Here is a 25,457-nt window from a genome sequence, read left to right on the forward strand (position 1 = left end):
AAAAGATTGGCTGGAGGGACCAATTCCAAGCAAGTCTGCACTGCATGGAGGGTTTCCGGTGGCAGTGATGTTTGTGAAGTAGGAAACTGAAGAAAAACAGCATGCTCAGTACAAAAGATAGTACAGATAAGTTTGCAGAACAAATCATGGCCGAGGAAGAGGAAAGAAAAAAAGAATGGAAGATGTTAAAGGGGCCCAGAATCTCAGGAACAGGGCAGGTTAAGGGAAGTTTCTCTGGGGTGTTGGTAATGCCCACAACCTGCTGACTCTCAGAAAAAAGTGGAAGTAAGGGGACAGACTGCATCGGAGCGTGAAGCTCCAGTGCCCACAAGGCACCCTATCATGTGTCTGGAGACTGTCAGGGAGATAATAGGTTCAGGAAGGAATGAGTGCAAGGGTAAGAGGGAAAACCCTGGTGGTCTCTGCTAATTCCTAATGGGGAACAAAAGGATTCGCCATGAGGGAGAGAGTGGAGGATATCCCAAACAAGGGGGCGTCCACTTTTCAGTAACCAAACTGTGACAGTTGAAACAAGGCTTGTCTGAATTAAATCCTGGGCATGTAGCACCTGTGTTAGAGACTCTGCTGCAACCACTTCCTCTACTTCTCTTACTGCTTTTCCAGTGATTTCTAACTTCCCTATTTGAAGGGCCATCACCTGTTCTGCTTGGTAAGCTTATTGGCAGCTAGCTGCTCAAAGCAGGCTCAGGCAATGGCATAAAGCTTAAGATGGGGGTTCAGGGGACCAAGTGACATAGCAGTAGCAATGCGGTTACACAGTTTTTGAAGCAAACTCTGGAAAAAGAATTGTTAGTGCTAAGTGATTTTTCCTCTTTCTCCAGTTCTTTAATACCGGAATAGTTAACATATAATTTGGTGTGCTGACTGAGGTACTCCGAAAGCTCCTCGTTAGCAAGCATACAGTACTGAAAGACCTCCTGCTAGTCTGCTTTGGGAGGAAATGGATTAAGGGCAGCTTCCAGCAGCTGCTCTTGCATTGCTTTTGTAGGTCCTGTGTTATTAGGAGAGGGTTTCTTGAGCCATTAATTTATTTCTTTTTAAAATATTTATATGTCACATAATTCAATGTCCTCAGCAGCTCACACAAAAGCATATATAATCTTCATAAAAACAAGCAAAAAGTAAACAATACAATCCATAGCATTGCTAGTCTATAAGCCATCTGAAATTTGACACTAGTGAGATATCATAAACACCCACCATATCAATTCTAGAGCTTCTCAGGTCCACAAAAAAATCAATATTTTGACATGTGAAAGATGTTTTCTCTCCATCTTCTATACGAGATAGAATAGACAACAAAATCTCCTGTATTGCTTTTTCAAAATGTTTTTCAAATTCAAAAGAATTATCCTCATAATTCACAGATGTACTATGTATAATGTCAGCCTTTTCTAAACTCTGTTTCAGGATAGACTGTATTGAGTTTTCTTTACGTTTATTCGCTTCCACTTGCCAATCATAGAAAATGCCCTATTGTTCCGAGAAAGTTTTTCCTCTCCTACGGTTCCCTTCATATGGTTGATCTTATCCATATGAACACTACCCTCTAGGGGAAACTACAATTGTGAATTATCATGAGTCAGGTAATTCTATTTATCCAAGTATTTCATATATTTATGATAAATCTGTTTTTATTTTTTAAAAAACATACAATAATGAACATTACAATATATATATCTGATTACATACAGCATATTTTTGTAAAACTCTTATGTTCATTTTTCTCTTCCTAGTCCATTTAACTCCCATCCCTTCTCTCAAAACCCAAAACCACCCCTATATTCTATTCCTCCCTCCAAAACCCAAAACCACCCCTCCATTATATTCCTCCCTCCCTCCCTCCCTGCACCAATGGAGTTCTTAAATAAAAATACATTAAAGATCTTAACAAGTCCTTAATAAAGTATATTAAAAATCATCTGTTAGATATCTATACGATTATTTATATTATTTATATTATTATTTATAATCATAGTGTTCCCAAATATACTTTGCTAGTCCTGACTTTTTAATTTCCTAAGAAGTCTCTCATGAGGGACTTTGTCAAATGCTTTCTGGAAATCCAGCTACACTATATCAGCTGGCTCACCTTTATCCACCTTTATGCCCTCAAAAAGTGCAGCAAATTGGTGAGGGGAGACCCCTTGGCTAAATCCATGTTGGCTTTGTCCCATTAAACTATGCCTATCTATATTTTCAGCAATTTTGCTCATTAACATAGTTTCTATCATTTTGCCTGGCACAGATGTCAGACTCGCTGGTCTGTTGTTTCCTAGATCACCCCTTGAGCCCATTTTTTTTTTTTTTTTTTAATCGGCATTACATTGGCAACCTTCCAGTCTTCAGGTACCATAAACAATTTTAATGATAGTTTACAAATTTCCAATAGCAGGTCTGTAATCTCATTTCTCAGTTCTTTCAGCACTCTGTATACCATCTGGTCCAGGTGATATACTACTCTTTACTTTGTCAATTTGCCCTAGTACATCTTTGAGGTTCACTGAGATTTGTTCAGTTCTTCTGCTTCATCAACTTGAATATCATTTCTAGCATGAGTATCTCCCACACATTCTCTTCAGTGAATACTGAAGCAAAGAATTCATTTAGTCTCTCTGCTATGGCTTTGTCATCCCCAAGTGCCCCTTTTACCCCTTGATCATCTAATGATCCAAATGACTCCCTTGCACACTTTTTACCTCAAATGTACCTGAAAAGTTTTTATTATGAGTTTTTGCTTCTATGGGAAGCTTCTTTTTCAAATTCTCTCTTTGCCTTCCTTAGCAGTGCTTTGTATTTAATTTTCCAGTGCTTATGCTGTTTCCTTCATTTGGATCCCTTTTCCATTTCAGAAAAGATGTATTTTTAGCTATTATAGCCTCTCTCACTTCACCTTTTAACCATGCCAGTAGTCATTTAGCCTTCTTTCCACCTTTACTAATGTGTGGAATACATCTGGTCTGGGCTTCCAAGATGGTATTTTTGAACAATGTATATGCCTGATCTAAACTCTTAACCTTTGCAGTCACTCCTTTTAGTTTTTTCCTAACCATTTCCCTCATTTTATCATAGTCATCTTTTTGAAAGTTAAATGCTGTTGCAATAAATTTCTTTAGTGCTCACCCTCCAATTAAGTCAGATTTGATCGTGTTGTGATCATTATTCCCAAGTGGCTCCAACACGGCAACAAATCCTGTGTTCCACTAAGGACTAGGTCTAAAATAGTTTCTCCTCTTGTTGGTTCTTATACCAACTACTCCATGAAGCAGTCATTTATTTCATCTATGAACATTACCTCTCTAGCAAGTCCTGATGTAACATTCACCCAGTCAATACTGATGTAATTGAAATCATCCATTATTACTGTGCTGCTGATTTTGTTAGCTTCCCTAATTTCTTTTAGCATTTCATTGTTTGTAGGGATGTGCAGAGCAAAAGTTTATGTTCATAAGTCCATAAGTCGAAAGGGGGTCCCATTTGCGGTCAATATGGACATACGGAGAATTCCATAAGTTGAGTCTATGTCCATACATGCAAATAAAAATTTAAACCCCTCACCCTCCTTAATCCCCCCCCCAAGACTTACCAAAACTCCCTGGTGGTACAGCAGGGAGTCAGGACGCCATTTCTCCTTTGCAAGGAGCATGTGACGCGGCGTCACGTGATTCCCCGCGCGATCGCTCCGGGATCCTCGTTGCACCCAAAAGGAACTTTTGGCCAGCTTGGGGGGGGCAGGAGGCCCCCCCAAGCTGGCCAAAAGTTCCTTTTGGGTGCAACGAGGGTCCCCCGGAGCGATCGCGCGGGGAATCACGTGATGCCGCGTCACTCCGACGTGACGCCGAAGTCACGTGCTCCTCGCAAAGGAGCAGAAATGGCGTCCTGACTCCCTGCTGTACCACCAGGGAGTTTTGGTAAGTCTTGGGGGGGGATTAAGGAGGGTGAGGGGTTTAAATTTTTATTTAGGATCAACAATCGCGATTTCCAACTTATTCAACATAGCTATGTTGAATAAGTTGGAAATCCGATCGTTTTCGCCTCATCACTTTTTTAAGTTAAAAAAAAAAAAAAGTTGCGTTTTACATTTAAGTTCAAAACGAATGCACACCCCTAATTGTTTGTTCATTCTGGCCAGGTCGATGGTAATACATCCCCACTGCTACTTTATTCCCCTTTTCACCTGGAATTTCTATCCATAAAAATTCAACATTGTATTTTGTTTCCTGTAGAACTTGTATCCTGTTTGACTCAATGCCCTCTTTAACATATAGTACCACCCCTCCAGCAAGTTGATCCATCCTATCATTTCAATATAATTTGTACCCTGGCATCACAAGGTGCATCTCAGTGTCTTTCCACCAGGACTCTGAGATACCAGTTATATCTACCACTTCATCCACTGCTATACACTCTGTCTCCATCTTATTTTTTAGATTTCTAGCATTTGTATTCAGACATTTCAAAGTATGATTTTTGTTTGAATTAATAACCTGCTCAACAGGTGACTGGGGTCATTTGAAATTTTTCTGCTCTTTCCATGCTTTACTTAAAGTTACCAGGCCCACTTTGGCATTTATTGCAACCTCTCTACTGGGGATGCCTTAATTTCCTTGTTCTCATTGTATCCTTCAAAGATACATCATTCCGAACCATACATTTCTGAGCAACTGTCTGCTTTCCCCCATCATCTAGTCTAAAAGCTGCACTATCTTCTTTTTAATGCCAGCAGCCTGTATGTACAGTCTTCTGGCTTGATTATATATGTAGCCTAGCACTACTTTGCTGTTGATGTAAAACTTGTATGGTTGAATGTCTATTTCACTAGTTCTACCGCAAATACTGCTCCACATAATTCAAGTTGTGGTATGGTATAGTTAGATTGAGGTGCTAATTTAGCCTTGCCAATGACAAATCCTATGTGGGATCTGCCTTGTGCATTTGTCTTCTTCACATAGGTAACTGCTACTATGGCCTTTACAGAAGCACCTGAAAAAACAAAATTCTTTGTAGTGAGCTTCAATGAGTGATATAGAGGCATACATATGTGAAATCCAGAGCTGCTCAAGATCTTGAATGGAATCCTTCCACCTTTTCCATTCTTCCTGTTACGCCCCTCTCCTCTGATCTAAAGTGACTCCGGCATAGCCTCCAGTAGCATGCTGTTACTAGGACCCAGGATAGAACTTCCTCCAACTCTGGACTGCCTTTATAGGTCGTCTAACTGGGACTTCCTGTGGCGCTGGCTGATTATGTCACATCCTCCAGGAATATATAAGGAAGCCTCTTGCAACCAGCCAGCACCTCAGCAACAGGTCTCCTAAGTTCCCTTCTATTCCAGTGCATGTTGCTATCCTTGTCTTTGTACCTTGTTCTGATTTCCTTGTTATGGCTCTTTGCCTTGTCCCTTGCTCCTCTGTGCTCTGTTCATTGTCCAGTTCCTTGCTTGTTTTTTCCTTGCTTGTTCTGTTGGTCCTGTCTGTCTTGTCTGTTCTGTTTGTCTCTGTCTGACTACCTGGATCGACCCTGGCCTGGCCTCCGTCCTTCTGCTGCCTGCCCTGACCTCTGGCTTTTTACCTGTTCTGATTTCTGCTGCCTGTCCTGACTTCTGTCTTATTACCCATTCTGCTGTCTGCTGCCTGCCTCGACCTCCACTTGCCTGGACTCTTCTCTTGGATTGCCCTGGGGACCCACCTAAGTCCTGCTGGCCCCTGGAACCCAAGGGCTCAACCTGTGGAGAATGGGGCTGGAATAGGCAAAGCTTAGTCAGTACTTATTAAAGGACCTCCCTTGTATAGTGACTGGAGCCACAAACCCAGATGGATCAGAAAGCTGTTTACTGTGGGCAGAAAGCCACAGCAGGTATATCATTTCTTTTTGCTTGAGTCTTGGAATGTGAACAAGTCTGCTTTCAGGTCCCAACTTAGTCCAAGACTGTGCTGGAGTGATTGTGTGTCAACTCCTAAATCAAAGTTCTTCAGGTCTTTTGCATGGTCTTTGGAAAGGAATGCCTTCATTACCTTGGCACTGTTGGAAGCTATTTTGTGGAGTCTCAGATTGGCCTCAGCATTGACTGTTTTCTCTTTTGCAAATCAATAGGTTTCTTCTCTATCCACATAGAAATTTCTTTCTATGAATTGTCTGGCATCTGTGCTATACTCCTTCTCTCCTTCTTGTGCTGGCCTCTTGAGTCCATATGTAGCCACTGCAGGTGATGGACTGTTGTCAAAGACATGCATACATATCCTATATTCAACAATCTTGTTGCTGTTGTTGTCTTGGTATCACAAGAATCTTAGATAGTTTCTGTAGTCTTTGTGATCAATGAAACAATAGAACATTTGTTGGATATCAGCCATGATAGCAATGGGCTCTTTTTCAAAGTGAATCAAGACACCCAATACATTGTTAGTTAAGTTGGGCCCAGTGAGGAGTGCAGTGTTCAAAGAGACTCCGTGAAACTGACCACTTGAATCACAACTCTGATTTGACCTGGTTTCTAAGGATGGTAAATGCTGAAGGTAGGGAGAAACCAGCATTCCTCACCTTTCTTTAGAGGAAGAGCTGACAGTTATTGAATATGTCCTTCATAAAGGTCTCAAAGTGGTCCCTTGTTTCTGGCTTCCTTTCTAAGGTCATATGTAGTGAGGTAAGCTGTGAAAGGGCCTGCTCTTTGTTGTTGGAGAAGTCGATGTCAGAAGAGGAGAAGAGCAAATAAGGATTTTTTTATGTTAACATACCATTTACTTGATCTTCCATCCAAGTGTAATCTGATGCGCCAAACTTAAAACTCAGCTCATTTCTTGTCACTGCTTGGTCCTGGATAAACCTGGAGAAAACTGTAAAGAGAGGAAAAGCAATGTAATTGTGTGTTTTATATCTTCAGCCTAGGAAAACCCATTTTTCCTGCAGTCTGTGTGTCAGTTTATTCACAATTAAATTCACTCCACAAGCAGTGTCTAGATAACTAAGGCCTCAGCGATATGGATGAATATTGGCCACTTCCATTTCTAGAAACAAATCTGCAAGTTCTTGTACCTTATCGTTGTCTTTGTTTGAGATTTTTGGAAAGTTCTGAGGAGATCATCTTCAATGACTTCAGGGCTGCCATAGTACTGTTCAGTTCTTTTCCACATCATCAGACCTGCTGAGGGATCACCTAGGTGCACTGACCTTAACCTCTTCACCAGTTCTGAAGACTCACTCTCTAGCCATTTCATTAGCAGGTCCATTTCTTTACTTGCAGTGAAGTTCAGATCTTTGATGACACTTCTGAATGTAAATCTCCATGCTCTTAAGTTCTTAGGACATTCGTCAAACTTTGTGAGCCTTTTGTTAACAAGCTCACAATAGGCCATCTACTTAGCCAGATCTGACATGTCTGATACTTCAGTTTCAGGCGGTGATGTGCTTTTAGGATGCTGTTGTATGAAATGTTGTTAGATTTCTTTCTCACTGTGTTGGCACTGTGGTGGAGTGAAATTGATTATGTGTATTTGCTTCCTGGGGACGGCATGTGGCATATGTTCTTACTGATGCCACACAGCCAGCCATGTCTTGAATCCAGTTCGTGTAGGATGCCAGGGTGTGGGCTTGAAGCAGAGTATCTCTTTGCATATGCATACCTGGTTTGTGAGCTGACTGTAGTTCATCCATTGCATGCAAACATGTGGATCATTATGGTGGTGATTAACATCCATTGAGATGTAGAGTCTACTTCACAGACAGGCTGGATTGCCTTAGTATCTGTTACCTCTTCTGGCTGAGAGTGTAAGATTGAGCCACCATACTCAGAAGTAAGTGCTAGGACATAGTTTCTGGAACACTGAACAGGATCCTCTGAGAGAACCTGATCAATATGACTCTCCCCATTTTCCCACAGCTGCTTTAAGACGCTTAGTTTGGGGTTCTGCAACCAGCTGCATTTCTCACTTGATAGGGGGTTTTCCAGCTCAGCATCTTTCCTGCATGCTGCTGCTGCTTCAGCGATGATGGCAGCTTTCTGTTTTTCTGCCTCCAACTCAGCTTTCCTGCAGGTGGCTGCTGTTGCAGCACAGCAGCGAAGATGCATTCTTCTGCTTCAAGTCTAGCTCTGGTTAATTTTATAGGAGCCTCTTGCTTATTAAAAGAAGTATGTGTCCGTGAAACTTCTGCTTCTGCACATGCCCTGGCAGTGGCTGCACTTGCTGATGACAAGTTTGAGCAGACTGATTTCAGTGAACTTGGAGACCTCGAGGAATGTTTGGAATGGCTGGAATACTGGGATGCAGTTTTCTTTAAATTCTCAATTTTTTACTGTGCTTGTGCCATAGTGGCTTGCAGTAAGATGCTACATTCTAGATCTATGTCTTTGTGGAAGTATCTTCCCTCAAGATTTCCTTTGGTATTGATTCCTGTTAGGAGTGTGAAGTATTTATCTAACTGGAATTGCTAACATTTAAAGCTGTACTTGAGTTGGCTTATGGCTTGCTAAATTTCTTCTATACCTGTAATACTAGCAAGTTTATGTCTGTATGATTCTGATTCTTCCTATGCCTTATTAACTCTATTTAGGTAATTTTCTTTCTTAGAAACATAATTCCCTAAAGCTTTGAATGTCAAAATATGTTTCCTCTTAGAAGCAATGGTGACTGGGACAGCAGACTCATTTGCATTTTCAGAGATCACAGCATTTTCTGGAGAAGTACTTTTCTGCCATCCTTTGAAACAATAGTGAGGTGCTGGCAAATACTTGTGTTATGGTTTAGCAGTGTTTGGGTGGATTCTTGGGTACTGTGGCAGATGACCACACCCAAAGGGAGGAGCCCCGTGGGGAGCCACAGTACTGGGCTAGACTTAGGATGCACAAACACAGGAATTAGATCTTTTATTGTACAGCTGATGTATACCACCAGAGGTGGCTGTAGTGAGGTGATCCAGATGTAACAGTCCAGGGACCCTCGGCAGAGGGAACCCGTCTCACCACGTTGGTATAGGGAGATTCCGGTGTAGGTTTCCCAGCAAGGCAATGCTGTGGATGAGACAGACTGAGAGTTAGAGTACTCACTAGATGGTAGCTGTACGTTGGCAATTCCATCAGGCAGAAGTAGATGTTACAGGCACCGAGGCAGGGAGAGCAGGCCCTCGAGGAGCGAATACCTGATCCCAGTAAGGCACCTGAAATAAAGCAGAGGGCCCCTGAGGAGCGGGTACCCAGGTTAGAGATTACCCCGAAGGGCAGAGAGAGAGCTTCCAGTGGCAGCATGGAAGCAGCAGAGTAGCTTAGACCAGACGAGTCCAATCCTTGCTAACTCACGGCTCGATCCAGTATCGTCCGCTCGAGGATTGCCCGTCTGTAACGTGCTCGTAGCGCACAATTCGGGCGCGCAAGGCAGTTCGGCGATACAGTCTCTAGTTTCACGCGTCCGTATCGCTTCTGAAAACAGACGCATAACCCTTTCCGCACCCGGCATGTAAATGAACGAAAAAGCTGTATAATGATGGAATTATCTATTCCCCTGCGATACTGTAACGGGCGCTGATATTATCTCCTCCCTAACCCGCTGTTCTGCCGCGGCCTTAACCTGCTACTTTACCGCCTCCCCCTAGTAGGAGTTAGTGTAGTGTAGTGTAGGGTAAAAACATTGCTTACCCGCCCTGGTCCCGTCCGGTCTCCTGCAGCCCCGTCCGGACCGGACGGGGCTGCAGGAGACCGGACGGGACCAGGGCAAAAAAAAACAAACGAAAAAGTAGCAAGGCTCGGGCCTGCTAAAAAAAGTTTAAAAAGTGTAAAAAACAAAAATACCTGTGTGTTATATAAAAAAATTAAACAATTTTAAATACCTGTCGGAGGGCCGTGGGTCCAGGCGGCCGGTGGGCAGCCATCAGCGGCATCCGGTAGTCCCTTCTCCCCTGCCTGGATGAGCGCCAAAATCGCACGGGCCGGTCGGCAGCGGGGGGGGGGGGCCGCAGCAGGGGTCGCACAGGCGCGCATTCATTCATCCAGGCGGAGGAGCCGGTGGCGAAAGCAGCCGGCTCCTCCGCCTGGATGAATGAATTCATTCACTGCCGGTGGGGGCTGCCTCTCCCGGCAGCCCCCACCGGCAGTGAATGAATGAATGCGCGCCTGTGCGACCCCTGCGATTCAGCGCTCAAGGCAGCCTTGAGCGCCGAATTGCAGGGGTCGCACAGGCGCGCATTCATTCATCCAGGCGGAGGAGCCGGTGGCAAAAGCAGCCGGCTCCTCCGCCTGGATGAATGAATTCATTCACTGCCGGTGGGGGCTGCCTCTCCCGGCAGCCCCCACCGGCAGTGAATGAATGAATGCGCGCCTGTGCAGCAGCGGGGTCCGGGGGGGCAGCGGCAGCGGGGGGGCGGCAGCAGGATCTGGGAGCGGCGGGTAGGCAGCAGCGGGGTCCGGGGAGCCAGCAGCGGCAGCATGTTCGATCGCGCAGGCAGGTAGGTGGTAAAGTAAAGATGGCCGCCTGCACGGGAAAATCGTGCAATTGGCCGCTGAAGACGTGACGTCACGACGTTTGGCGTCACGGGGTGTGAGGTCACGTCTTCAGCGGCCAATTGCACGATTTTCCCGTGCAGGCGGCCATCTTTACTTTACCACCTACCTGCCTGCGCGATCGAACATGCTGCCGCTGCTGGCTCCCCGGACCCCGCTGCTGCCTACCCGCCGCTCCCAGATCCTGCTGCCGCCCCCCCGCTGCCGCTGCCCCCCCGGACCCCGCTGCTGCACAGGCGCGCATTCATTCATTCACTGCCGGTGGGGGCTGCCGGGAGAGGCAGCCCCCACCGGCAGTGAATGAATTCATTCATCCAGGCGGAGGAGCCGGCTGCTTTCGCCACCGGCTCCTCCGCCTGGATGAATGAATGCGCGCCTGTGCGACCCCTGCAATTCGGCGCTCAAGGCTGCCTTGAGCGCTGAATCGCAGGGGTCGCACAGGCGCGCATTCATTCATTCACTGCCGGTGGGGGCTGCCGGGAGAGGCAGCCCCCACCGGCAGTGAATGTGCGCCTGTGCGGACGTGTCCCCCCGCTGCCGCCGCCGCCCGCGGCCTAGATTTAATACGCGACCACCCGGCTCCCGCCGCCGCCGGCCGCCAGGACCCACGCGGCCGTCTGAAACTAACGCGCGTCCACCCCCGCCGCCCGGAACAGGCGCCCACCCGCCCGCGGCCTAGATTTAACACGCGACCACCGGCCCCCCGGATCCCGCCGGCCGCCTGGACCCACGCGGCCCTCCGACAGGTATTTAAAAATTTTGATTTTGATTTTTACACTTCCTGGTACCTGTCATTTCAAATGTCATTTGAAATGACAGGTACCAGCGCACCCTGGTTACTGTATAGGCGCTGTATTAAGCGCCTATACAGTAAAATGGGTTACGCGGCCATAACCCTTCCCTAACGCTTCACAGCCGCGGCATGCATTTGCATGCGATTAGAGGAGAGTATCGGGGAGTTAGTGAAGAGAACTGTGCGTGCGGGGAGGAAGGGTGCGCCTGACACTACCTCACTGTTTTTACCGCGGCCTTACTGGATCGAGCTGTCAGTGAGCTAGCAAACAAGCATAGGCTAAATACCCGGATGGCATGATGTCACTTGAGGGGGACGCCCCCGAAGTTCGCACCATAGCTGGAACAAAGATGTGGGTGGCGCACGCACCCTAGTAGGCCCTTGGGAGGAACATGGCGGGAGGCAACGTCATAGCCATTCCGGGAACGCTGGAGAGGTCAGCTTGCAGACGCGGCGGTAGCCATCTTCCCAAGGTAAGCAGGAGGAGCCTAGAAAAAGGTGAGGCATAAGGGCAAAGCCGTCTGACCCCGACGGACGCAACAACTAGTTACAGAGCTCTCTGTGCAGCTTAACAAGTGGCAACAATGATTCAAGCTCCTTCAGGTTTCTAAGCAATAACAGTTGGGGGAGGCAGCCAGGAGGATTTGACTTGTTCCATTAGCTGATTAACTGACTTGCACAGCTGAATGATTTTTAATAGATAAACGCAGCAAACCACAGTCTATGCTTATAGTGATAGAGGGAATCTGCTAAGTTCTTGAAAGGTCCATACATCTTAGACCTTCAGTGAGTCCTCCGATTAATAGCTTCTTAGTGTTCATGCTTTTACCTATACTGCCTTCAGTTCATGATCCCTTCCTTGCGTACCTAGACAGCCAGTTAAACCTTTTCCTCAGCTTTAGATATCAAATGAACTCAGTTCTTGATTTCCAAATCATTTATTAGATGTTTGAACAATCCAGCACTCACTGTGAATGGGAAGGCAACAAGAGTAACCACACAGATTGAAGAGACTGTTAAAGCTGTGATAAACTATATCTGGAAGCCCATGAAGGAAATGACTGTAGCCATAGTAGAAACTGTAATGAATACTTTTGTGGAACTTGAGGCAGGATTCAGGAAGAGCTGTTCTGCTGAAGAGACTTTGTCCCCTCACTGAAAAACCCTCCAGGAAGTAAACTGTCTTAGCCTGCTTTTGGTCAATAAGAAGGAGGAAGAACACAGAGAGAGTGAGAAGGCAAGGCAGGAACAGGTCCAGTTAGGAAGCTTAAAACGTTCAAATAGCAACTAACAATAATCAGATAAGACCTGCTTTACTTCCATGCATATATTTAAAAAATAAGCAGGAAAAGTACCCATCTTCAATGCATTGATATACATGGGTTCAGTGATTTGTGTCTCTTCGTGATATGTACACGCATATGTTGCAGAGTTGAGATATGCATATTTTATAAAACATGCATATATCATACGTTGGTTGTGTAGATCTGCTCATGGCCATATATGTGTACGTATACCACAGCACACATTTGTTTGAAAGCTATCCTCTAAGCCTGTAAATGGGTTTTTGAAAAATTGCTACACATGTAAATCCTTTTGAAACTAGCCCCTTTATAAATTAACAATCACACTTTGCATTCTAGCAGTTAACCATACAATAAAGGGATCCCAAACTTTTAAAAATGTTTTCTTACAGGCTTGTATTGGACTGTACACTTTTTAAAAACACATCATGCATTCATTTTTTTACTTTTTTTTCATGCAAATAAATTCAACTACAGTCATAAGAAATTACTTGAATACACAAAAAAATGACTAAGCATATTTCCTGTAATGCAAAAAAAAAAAGAAACAGAAAAATAAAAAACTGGGGGGGAAACATCGGGGCATGAATCATCTTTTTTTCAGTGAAAGACCATGTGCTGGCAGCTTGTGAATTCTACCCTTACCATTTCCCTTGCTACTTAGGTAAAATAAAAAATAGATCAGTTGAGATATGCATAAAATATTTTAATATGGAAACAGTCAAATATCGGGAATAATTCTTCAGTGAAAAAGCTTTTTTGTGGATTTTTAGGCAAATAATCCTGTGGCAATTACAAAAAAAAAAAAGGAAATGTAAAATCAATTGTTTGCTTGAACAGCTAATAGGAGGACCAGAGAGGCAGGAGATGGATGAGAGGATGCTGGGACACATAAGGGGGAACTCTCAGCATGTGGGAAGGGTGGGGGGTGGAAGTCACTCTCTAGTGCAAGCTGACAGCAGTGATAGATTCAGGAGTACTGGCTCTGGGGTTGCGCTCAGTGTCAGGGCTATTGAGGGTCATCCTGGATGTAAGGTGGCTAGGCTAGGTCTGAAGCATGATGGTGGAGCCCAGGGGCTGGACAGGAGCCAGGAGTGGAGCAGGAGCTGTGGGTCAGGATCAAAGATCAAACAAACAAAGCTTCCACAAGGTGGATGCTGAGAAGGTTGTTAGACCAGCAACTGTGGGCTTTCTTTCTCAGACTGTTGCAGAGGTGTCTCTAGCTCTCCCTAAAATAGAGGGTAAACGTGACGTGCTAGGAGCCCATTGAGAATCAGCAGCCTCTGTAGCTCAGTGTCAAGTTCATAGCCTGCAACTTCCAGGGCTGTGAGTTCAAACCCTGTTGACACTGACAGAATGTCCTCTCTCCAGTAGATAACCCCATCTCCAGTAGATGGGGTCCAGACACCCCAAAGATTTCCAGGATCCCAGACGCAACCCAAAGAGGTATATTGCCAGGCTAAAATCAGGAATATGGCCTGACTTTAGGGCCTGGTGCTAGAATGGGACCAGATTCTATTGCCATCTCTGGGCAACTGAAGCAAGTTCATAAGCAGTTGCTGTCTCAGAGGCAGCTGGAACAAGAATTGGAACTATAGAGACAGCTGGAGCTATACTGATTTCTGACACAGGATTCACCAGTGCAGAAGCAAGTACTGGAGCTGTAGAGACAACTGGAGCTATATCAGATTGTTCTAACTTTAGACTGGTGGCTAATATCCCCCTTTTTTTATCCAAAACACTGGAAGAAGTTTTACATTAATTAACATCTTTTCTAGAAAAAATATGGAGAGCTTGATCCCAACCAAGCGAGTTTCAAGAATGGTCAGAGCACATAAACTATGCTGGGTTGTGATCAATGATGATATTTTGCAATCTGTTGTTAAAGGCCAGGAGGTTCTTTTGATCTTGTTGAACTATTCATCTGCATTTGATTTGGTCAAACATTCAATCCTTCCAGATAGATGTTGTGTGCTCTGGGGGTAGGTGATTCAGCTTTGCACAGGATCATGATGTTTTTGTCAGGAAGAAGTGTAAAGGTATATGCAAAGGATACATTTTCAAACCCAATGGTTTTTGATTGTGGTGTTCCTCAGGGGTCCTCATTATCCCCACTGTCGTTTTACATTTTCCTGCAGCTGTTTGGAAAATTTTCCATACTCTTGGCTTCAAGAATATTTCTACACAGATGACCCAAATTGTAGTTCCAATTGGTGGAGATAAATCAAAGGTTGTTTCTAAATTGAATATGAATTTGTTGAAAATTTCTAATTGATTTTTGAGGAATACATTAATATTAAATACTAAGATGCCAGAATTGAAAAAAAAAAACCTGGAAATCCTCAATTAGAGCCTTCTTTTTTGAAAGTTAAGATAGGATTGGAAACCATTTAATTACAGCATCTGTGAAAGATCTGGGAGTCTATTTTGACACAGATTTTTGTTTGGATTATCATGTGTCCCAGGTAGTCCATGTTGCTTTTTGGAAGCTTAAACTGATTAAGAAACTTCCTCCTTCTTTTGATATGCATGCTTTCAAAGACCGCCATTCAGGCATATACCTTTGCACTTCTTCCTGACAAAAACATCATGATCCTGTGCAAAGCTGAATCACCTAAAAAAACAACCCCCAGTCTCTTAGTGCTAGTCAAAAAGGGAACATTTATTAGTACAATATATGTGTATCTCTTACAGTAATTTTGTATTTTGTGGTGTGATAATTATACATGTCTATAGTTGTGAACCGCTTTCGACAACTTTGTTGAGTTGGGAAAGTGGCCAATAAGAAACTTTAAATAAATAGAAACAGCCAGAGCTGGATTCATCTAAGCAGGAACTACAGCCGAAGCTGTAACAGCTGGAGATGGAAAATTGATGCAGGAACTAGAGCTGACCCTGTAGAGGCTGCTGGAGCTGGATCATGGACACAGGAACTGGAGCTGAAGCTATATGGACAGTAAGCACTAGGGATGTGCAGGGGGAAAAAAAGTTTCATTTTTCGGTTTGTTTTCGGGAGGCTTTTTTCCCCACACATTTCGGTTTGTGCAATGCTTGATTTGTTTCATTTGTGTGAAAAAAAAAATAAAATATAAAATTAAAAAGTCCAAAAAACAAAAACAGGACCTCCTGGGCCCGCCCATACACTTGTCCCACCTATCTGGAAAACTTCTGGGGCCAGAATCACCTCTATCCCTCATTTACCTGGTCTGGTGGGGATCCACCGGCGAGGCCTAGGCCCAGGTTGAAACATCAACCTTCCATAGGCTGAGGCTGTGGTAGGTCACCGTGGCATAGGCCAGAGCCTGGACCCAGGCCCAACACCGCGAGCCAGCCCAGATGCCAGGTCCCTACATCGGGGCCTCAGCCTAGGCTAGAGCCCAAACCAAGGTCCAATGCTGCAACCCTTGCAGCTTAAGGTCAGGCCCAGACCTCGAAGCACTTCCATCATCCTCTTCTTTCTTCTTCAACTGACTAAGCCTGCTGGGGTCACGCCGGAGTTAATTAACTCTAGCGCATTCATGCATTTTGATGTATGCAAAAACATGCTATTTTCAAAACTGCAACTTACACATGTAAATTGGGGTCTACGAGTAACTTTGTTCATTTAAGCGAGGGTCTTGCCAGGGGCATTTCAGGGCAGGACCAACATATATTCGCATAAGTTGCTATTTTAAAACCTTCCAAAGATGCATGTACATCTTTTACTTGCGTATATTTACTTCTCAATACCTGCTGATCGTTAGCATCGATAAAGTGAAAAAAAATAACTAGGTAGAAGGTCTGGGTGCAATGGGGGAACTACAGGATGAATTGCCAGGAGGGTTTTCATGAAATGCAGATGGATTAGGAAAACTGGTAGATTAAATGTTAAAACTGGTTATTTCATTGCCATGCACATATTATATGTATGTAAAAGCCAATGGGAAGTGGAGATGATGAGCGGTATGCACAATTGGGTATAAACCACAATAACAAATGGTACAGCGCTAAAAATTTGCGGATCCTTATACTGGATTAATGAAAAAAAATGAAGCGAAAAAAGATGTTAGATTCAGCATTTCCACCTTTATTCATGAATAGTTGAAAGAAGGTTTCGGTGTTAAATGCCAACTTAAGGGGAGGGGAGATAAAAGCTCCAAATTAATGCAATAAAAATCTGCACGCATATCCTTGTAAAATAGGAAGTACAAATATGCAGGTGTATGATTTGCTCACACTTATCCAGCTTATTTGGATAAGGAGCACCTTTCCCACTACTTAGATGGAGAAATTAGAATTTATTCAGATAAATAGCAGCATTTATCCAGCTATATTCAGATTTATCCAGCTAAGTAGCAGCAGGCCTACATAGCCAAATAAGTCTGAAAAGCACTACTGCACAAGTTCAGACTTATAAGGATAAATAGCGATTTATCCAGCTAAGTAATAGCACATAGCCAAATAAGTCTGAAAAGCACTATTTGTCCATCTAAGTAGTGTTTTTCAGACTTATCTGGCTATGTGCTATTACTTAGCTGGATAAATCGCTATTTATCCTTATAAGTCTGAACTTGTGCAGCCTATGGTTTAGATATATGCAAGCATTTGCACATGCATTTGTACTTGTATTTTATAACCTTTCTGTGATGGTTATAAGATACAGTAGCAACTTGGAGGTAATATTCAAAGGCGTCATGCACGTAGATGTAACATACTATCATAGCAATTTGCAAAAGTCATTTACTCAGTATATCCTATGGACAATTCAATGGCATATATTGTAGCAATTTTCAAAAGCCCATTTACTTGAGTAAAGTGCATTTTTACATGTAAAAACCAATTTTAAGCGTGTAAATGCTTTTTAAAATCAGGCTCTTTGCATGTGCCCATTTACATGCATAAATGAAAGCATGAGAGCAGTTTTGAAAGTTATCCTCTTAGTGCAGTTATTCAGAGTTTAGCTGTAGTAAAATCTGTGGGTTATCTGAGCAGAAATTTTACCAAGGCCTTGTTCTGCATATTATTTGCTTAGTACACATCATGTTAAAATGTCATCGAACAGGAGCATTACGTTTGGCAGGTTACCCTGTGCTAACCTGCCAAATTTAACATAGGATTCTTAATTTGAACCCAATCACATCATCTTAACTCTTTCACACTTTCTTTGTTTCTTAAAAAAAAAAATTTAGGAGACCTATTTTTTTTTATAACTCGGCAGTTTTATCCTGCTATATTGGGCTTCCAGCTCCATTGGAACAAGGGCTAGAATCTGATGCCCTAAGCCTTCATTTATAACTACCTGGGAATTTTTACCCTAATAAGAACATAAGAAATTGCATACTGGGTCAGACCAAGGGTCCATTAAGCCCGGCATCCTGTTTCCAACAGTTGCCATCCAGGTTACAAGTATCTGGCAAGTACCCAAAAACTAAGTATAGCCCATGCTACTGATGCTAATAATAGCAGTGGCTATTTTCTAAGTCAACTTGATTAATAGCAGGTAATGGACTTCTCCAAGAACTTATCCAAACCTTTTTTTAAACCCAGCTACACTAACTGCACTAACCACATCCCCTGGCAACAAATTCCAGAGTTTAGTTATGCATTGAGTGAAAAAGAATTTTCTCTGATTAGTTTTAAATGTGCTACATGCTAACTTCATGGAGTGCCCCCTAGTCCTCCTATTATCCGTAAGAATAAATAACCGATTCACGTTTACCCATTCTAGACCTTTCATGACTTTAAACACCTCTATCATATCCCCCCTCAGCCATCTTTTCTCTAAGCTGAAAAGTCCTAACCTCTTTAGTCTTTCCTCATAGGGGAGCTGTTCCATCCCCTTTATCATTTGGTTGCCCTTCTCTATACCTTCTTCATCGTAACTATACCTTTTTTGAGATGCGGTGACCAGAATTGTACACGGTATTCAAGGTGCGGTCTCACCATGGAGTGATACAGAGGGCATTATGACATTTTCCGTTTTATTCACCATTCCTTTCCTAATAATTCCTAACATTCTGTTTGCTTTTTTGATTGCCGCAGCACACTGAGCCAACAATTTCAATGTATTATCCACTATGATGCCTAGATCTCTTTCCTGGGTGGTAGCTCCTAACATGGAACCTAACATTGTGTAACTATAGCATGGGTTATTTTTCCCTATATGCATCACCTTGCACTTATCCACATTAAATTTCATCTGCCATTTGGATGCCCAATTTTCCATCTCACAAGGTCCTCCTGCAATTCATCACAATCCACTTGTGATTTAACTACTCTGAATAATTTTGTATCTGCAAATTTGATTACCTCACTCATCATATTTCTTTCCAGATCATTTATAAATATATTGAAAGCCACAGGTCCCAGTACAGATCCCTGAAGCTTTCCACTGCCCACCCCCCTCCACTGAGAAAATTGTCCATTTAATCCTACTCTCTGTTTCCTGTCTTTTAACCAGTTTGTAATCCACAAAAGGACATCACCACCTATCCCATGTCTTTTTACTTTTCTTAGAAGCTTCTCATGAGGAACTTTGTCAAATGACTTCTTAAAATCCAAATACACTACATCTACGATTCACCTTTATCTACATGTTTATTAACCCCTTCAAAAAAGTGAAACAGATTTGTGAGGCAAGACTTGTCTTGGGTAAAGCCAAGCTGACTTTGTTCCATTAAACCATGTCTTTCTATATGTTCTGTGATTTTGATCTTTAGAACACTTTTCACTATTTTTCCTGGCACTGAAGTCAGGCTAACTGGTCTGTAGTTTCCTGGATTGCCCCTGGAGCCCTTTTTAAATATTGGGGTTACATTAGCCACCCTCCAGTTTTCAGGTATAATAGAAGATTTTAATGATAGGTTACAAATTTTAACTAATAGATCTGAAATTTCATTTTTTAGTTCCTTCAGAGCCCTGGAGTGGATACCATCTGATCCAGGTGATTTACTACTCTTCAATTTGTCAATCAGGCCTACCACATCTTCTAGGTTCACCGTGATTTGGTTCAGTCCTTCTGAATCATTACCTATGAAAATCTTCTCCGGAATGGTATTTTCTCCCCAACATCCTCTTCAGTAAACACCAAAGCAAAGAAATCATTTAATCTTTCCCCGATGGCCTTATCTTCTCTAAGTGCCTCTTTAAACCCCTCGATCATCTAACTGTCCAACTGACTCCCTCACAGGCTTTCTGCTTTGGATATATTTTAAAAAGGTTTTACTGTGAGTTTTTGCCTCTGTGGCCAACTTCCTTTCTGTCTTAGCCTGTCTTATCAATGTCTTACATTTAACTTGCCAACGCTTATGCTTTATTCTATTTTCATCTGTTGGATCCTTCTTCCAATTTATGAATGAAGATCTTTTGGCTAAAATAGCCTCTTTCACATTACCTTTTAACCATGCTTGTAATTGTTTTGCCTTCCTTCCATCTTTCTTAATGTGTAGAATACATCTGGACTGTGCTTCTAGGATGGTATTTTTTAACAATGTCCATCCTATTTTATTTCCTCTCCACTTTAGTTTAGTCATCGCAGCAACAATCCTTATCTGAGAGCTATGTGCTAGGGCTCCTTTGTGAGCTCTACAGTTGTGCACTCTAAATCCAGCCATTGCACAATGACTGAGTCTCCCTGTACGACAGTGTGAGCAGTCATTGGCTTGCCGGAGGACAGAGCAATCTGGACTCCAGTATTTTTCTATAGAGTTTTATTATTTCAAGCAAATTAACAAACAAAAGCCTGCTTACCTCAGCAGTGCTGGCAAAAGAAATGTAGTAGCTTACAGATATGTAGTTTCAGCAAAGTTCTAGATTTCTTCTCTTCTGAGGCCTTCCTTCTCTCTGGGCCCTGGTGTCTTATCCCTGTCCCCATGGGAAACACCCTGCAACCAGGATTTCCTTGTGGCTGTCTTAAGGTGGACAAGGCTAAATGCCTGGTCCTGGAAATTTAAAGAGGGTCTAACATACACTCCTTTACACTCTCTCCCCCCAGGGGCTGTGAACACTGTCTTCACAGCCTCCACAATCCTGGCAGCAGATGTCTTGAGCTGGCCCTCCACTAGAAACTTTCTTTCAAAATTTAGGTATACTCAAATAAATTTGACGATGCATTTTATTATTTTTGAAGTGCAGCTAATTAGATTCTTATATTTTGCATGACAAAATAAGCCATTTGGCAAACCATAAATTTGAATGATAAAAATCTCATCTATAGAAATGATTTTATTAACAAGAATCTTTAGTTATCTATTGCAGTTTGATATGCAGCTTTATAGTTGTTTCTCATTAAATTATGAAAACCACATTATATAAATTAGTTAAATGAAAACAAACACTTTTTCATGAATTCTAGCTAACATTTTTCTAAGTTTCTTTGGCCTTGGTTGTTGTAAAATTGCTTTTCAAGCCTAATCTCATGCTTTAGTCTGAAATTGTTGTGGTTTTAATATGATGGGAAGTTTGCAGACCTTTTTTTTTTTTTTTTAATTTTTTTGCGGGCGGGGAAAGAGGAGCTAAATGATGACGTCCTAGAGCAGTAAAGAAGGAAATATTCTAGCAGCCCCCTGCCTATAATGACATGCCATAGGGAAATGCCCATAGCAACTAGGATCAGGTTTTATGCTTCTGGCATGAGGTCTTGAAAACAAACTCAGCATGGGTTCAGCATGTGTTTTATCTGTGGCATGGTGTGGAAGCAGAAGTTTGAGTATCACATAAAATAAGATATCTGCTCTTCCTAACTTTGTGCCACATTCTTTAGGGCGAGGAAGCCAAAAACATTCCTGGTGAAACTATTCTAGAAGAACAGTTTAGTGATGAAGAAGGCAACATCATCACAAGAAAAGTAATATTAAATAATCCTGGTTTGCTAGTCTTTTTTCTTTGTATAAATATTTGATTTCACACAACTAAAATTGGCATATTTCCTTCTGCAGTCTAAAGGAGATTGTTGTTTTTTTTCATCCGTTACTTCACACAGGTCATCCGGAAAGTAGTAAGACGTATTGTCGTCCCACATGAGAGGAAAGTTGGTGAAATGGTAATGGGGAATTCTCTGACAAGGAATGAAAGGAGATGATATGAATTGTGCTGTGTTTGCTTAACATGAGCATACTGCTAAAGTGCTGAAGTTGTTTGCAGCTTTTGACAAGTTGTGCATTTGAAATGGAAAGATTCACCATTTCAGGCTACCTCCAGAATAATATATTTTAAATGCTTCAGTGCTAGAATGACTGCTATGATTTATCGTGGAATTTTGGCTTTCATAGCATGACATATTCACAATAGCCGTCCTTATTGGGCTTCTGCAAAACTGTTTTTTACATACTGTGACTTTAATTACATGGTGTAGGGTTCTGGATGTGAAAAGACTTGACTGCACAGTTTGAAATGTATATTATCATCATTTTCTGAAAAGGCAGTGGGGAGAGCCAGTGGAATGTAATGGAGCAAGGGACAGGTATAACCAGCAGGAAAAGGCGATCATGCCTCTCTACAAATCATTGATGAATCCTCTACTGGATTGAACTATTGTGTCCATTTGTGAAGATTCCATTTTCAGAAAGATACAGACAAGAACAGAGACGTTCCAGAGGAGAGCTGCCATAAACTCTATGACATGATCTTTCAAGATCTAAACAGGTTTAACGTTAGAGCTGGAAGAGGGGAGTACATTATAGATATTAAAAAAAACATGAAATGTATAAATAAAAAGTGCACAAAAAGCAAACATTTTTGGGTGATAAGGTCTCATGATATGAATTTGGAGGGATATTAAACTCTTTAGTAATGTAAGGATGCATTTCTTCACAGTAAGAACATAAGAACTTGCCATACCAGGTCAGACCAAGGGTCCATCAAGCCCAGTATCCTGTTTCCAATAGTGGCCAAGCCAGATCACAAGTACCTGGCAAGATCCCAATCAGTAAATAGATCCCATGCAGATATCACGCAGTGATAAGTAGTGGCTATTCCTTAAGTCTGCTTGGTTAATAACAATTGATTTACTTTTCCTCCAGGAATTTGTCAAAACCTTTTTTTAAACCCACCTTAACTGCCTTAATCACATCCTCCGGTAATGATGGTGACATAGAAGAGCTGAGGTCATGGGGCAGAAAGAGTAATGGAATTTAAAAAGTTTGGGATAAGCACAGAAGATCCTTAGCAGTGTGAGAGTGAAGCCAAAAATCAAATTGAAGTCTGTGGTATAGTTGTAGATAGAGAAAGTGAGTAGACTAGATGGTCTGTCAATGATCATCTATGTTTCAGTACAGGGTGCACAATATTTGTGAGCTGGACTACCAGAATTTTTCCTAATATTACGAGTGAACAAGTGAAAAGTAGGTATATTCTGGACTCTAAACTCACCACTGATACCCAAATCCTGTCAGTAACCAAAGCTGCATAAGAACATGCCATACTGGGTCAGACCAAGGGTCCATTAAGCCCAGCATCCTGTCTCCAACAGTGGCCACATCAGACCTTCTTCCAGTTGCACCAACTGTGCCACCTTATTCCTTTCTTAGATGACGTACATTTGCAAGAGTAATCCCGGCCTGTGTTATCTCCTGCATGTACTATTGCAATGCTCTTTCCATCGGACTCCCCAAGAAACTGGACCACCACTTACAGCTCATTCAAAACACAGCTGCTTGAACTATATACTCAAGGCCAGAAAGTATGACTGCATCACACCCCTCCTCAGATCTCTTCACTGGCTCCCTATGCATTACTGGGCAGTGTTCAAAACTTTGATACTCATATTCAAGATCCTCCAAGGCCTAGCACCTGCCTTATCTCTCCCCCTAGACACCCACCCACCCACTATGCTTACTTTCTCAAGCATGCCCAGTTGTGTCAGCCCCCAGAGAACTGAAGCTCACGACCACCAGGGAAAGAACATTTACAGGATCAGCTCCCACCTTCTGGAACTCACTTCCAGGTCAGGTGACATCAGACTTTCTCCTGATCTGCTCACAATCAGGAAGTCCCTGAAGGCATTGCCATTTATACAAGCCTATGGCCTGCAGCCTCCTCTTCAAACTCGAGACTAGATCTTTGTCCCCTCACTCCCTCCAGCAGAGTCCATCTAATTCCTACAAACCAACAGGAGATCCCCCACTCTGCTTTACCAGTGGATCTTGAACTATATACTGTAGGCTGCATCCATAACTCTGTTACTAAACTATATACCGTATTATAAACTACTGTTAATTGTTCCCATTGTAATTCCAGTTCATTGTAGATCAGCCATGTTTCTATGTAGTTCAATTCTCATTCTTTGTAACTCAGCTTTGAACTCTATTGTTGGAAAACGTGATCATAAATAAATGATAATGTATATATAACAGTATTCAGAATAAATCTATTTTGAAAAACTGCTCTAGAAAATCTGAACTCATGGCTCTACTGTAGCTCTGAGGATTGAATCACATGAAGTAATTCTAAGGATTGTGCAGTGGTGTGATTAGATGAGATGAGCTGTTCATTGGATGCCCTGCCATTAATAAAAGAAAGAATGATATGAAATGGTCACTGTCTACAACTCAGAGTATGTATAAACATGCTGAAAATAACCCTTCGCAGAGTTGTTTCCAGGAGTCCAGCCACTAAAGAAAAGAGAGAACTTTTTTCCTTCCAACCATAAATCTTCATTTAGCTAATCTGTTATTTAGCCCAGCTTTACAATAATGCCCAAGGCAACCCACAATAAATACACACAACATTGCTTATATACAAATAATATAAGACAAAACAACAATAAACAAATCACACCAAGCAGTAAACAGTGCAGATGTCCTCTGGCAACAGCAAAAATAAAAAATGTATCACATTGCTAAATCCAGAGGCTGACAATGGATACAGAATTCAACATTAAACTCAGATTTTTTTTTTCCAGCATCATTCTGGAGGGCAATTTTCAAAGCCCATTTAATCTGGATAAATACGCCTGGCTGAAAATTCCTCTGCTCTGCACAGTTAAAAGCACGTGTTGGCTTCCATAGCACATGTATTTTAGCTGAGTTAAAAAGAGGCATTCCCAGTCGGCTGGGAATGCTCTGGAGGCAGAGTTCAGAGCCCCTGGTTGGGGAGGGGAGTACGCAGACGTCATTAAGAGCAACACCTGGTCACCAGGTTTAGAGCCCGTGATGCAGGGTCCTAGAAGCAGCCCTGGTGCATGGCTTCTGGCCTCAGGGCCATTGCTGCAATTCCAGACTAGGGACAGCGGGAGGAATGCTCTATAAAAAAAAAAAAAAGGAGTCCTGTGAGCTTAAGGAAACCCCTTTCCTGAGTTGTGAATGAAGGTGGCTCCTAGTGCCAGGATCCCAGCACTGGTTCTGACTGAGCTGGAAGAAAAAAGCGAAAGGAGGAACTACTGGTCCCCAGCCCCTTCCTCCTCACCATCTCTCTCCCCACCCCCCCCCCCACCCCCCCACACACACACACACACACAAAACAAATAAGAGGCATTGAGTTTTTAGGTCGGGGGTGGAAATAGCACTCACACATTTGATTTTCAAATGCACAAGAACTGTTTTACCCCTTCTCAAAGAGCAGGTAGAAAGTAAGCTTGCCCTTTCAATGAACACACTTTACACTAGCTGATTTTCAGAACGAAACTACCTGGGTAATTTCCCTTAGAAAATTAGCTAGAAAGCTACTGTCGGGTACAGTACCTTGCAATTATTAGGCTATTGAAAATCCCCCCCCCCCAACCCACCAAAAAACAGCCTTTTAAAAAAATAACCATACATCCTTAGTTTTTCATCTTGTAGCTTCTCGCCTTCAGTGATCTCTTGTGTGCCATGCTTTAATAAAGGCTCCTGTTTATTTTTCAGGCCGTAACATATGTTTTTGCTAGAAGCCTTCATCC

The 25,457-nt window shown here is 42.7% G+C and overlaps 1 protein-coding gene across 2 annotated transcripts in view; it reads left to right on the forward strand.

Annotated features, from left to right (window-relative positions):
• ANK3 (ankyrin 3) overlaps positions 1 to 25,457 on the forward strand; it is a 1,160,209-nt gene that overhangs the window by 1,088,586 nt on the left and 46,166 nt on the right. For both annotated transcript variants that reach the window (XM_029609754.1, XM_029609755.1), the window contains 2 exons: positions 21,345 to 21,428; positions 21,564 to 21,623. In XM_029609754.1, coding sequence (XP_029465614.1) covers positions 21,345 to 21,428; positions 21,564 to 21,623 — 144 coding nt within the window. The remainder of the gene's footprint in view (positions 1 to 21,344; positions 21,429 to 21,563; positions 21,624 to 25,457) is intronic.

This window comes from Rhinatrema bivittatum, chromosome 7 (assembly GCF_901001135.1).
Source record: "Rhinatrema bivittatum chromosome 7, aRhiBiv1.1, whole genome shotgun sequence".
In the NCBI taxonomy this organism is placed as follows: domain Eukaryota; kingdom Metazoa; phylum Chordata; class Amphibia; order Gymnophiona; family Rhinatrematidae; genus Rhinatrema; species Rhinatrema bivittatum.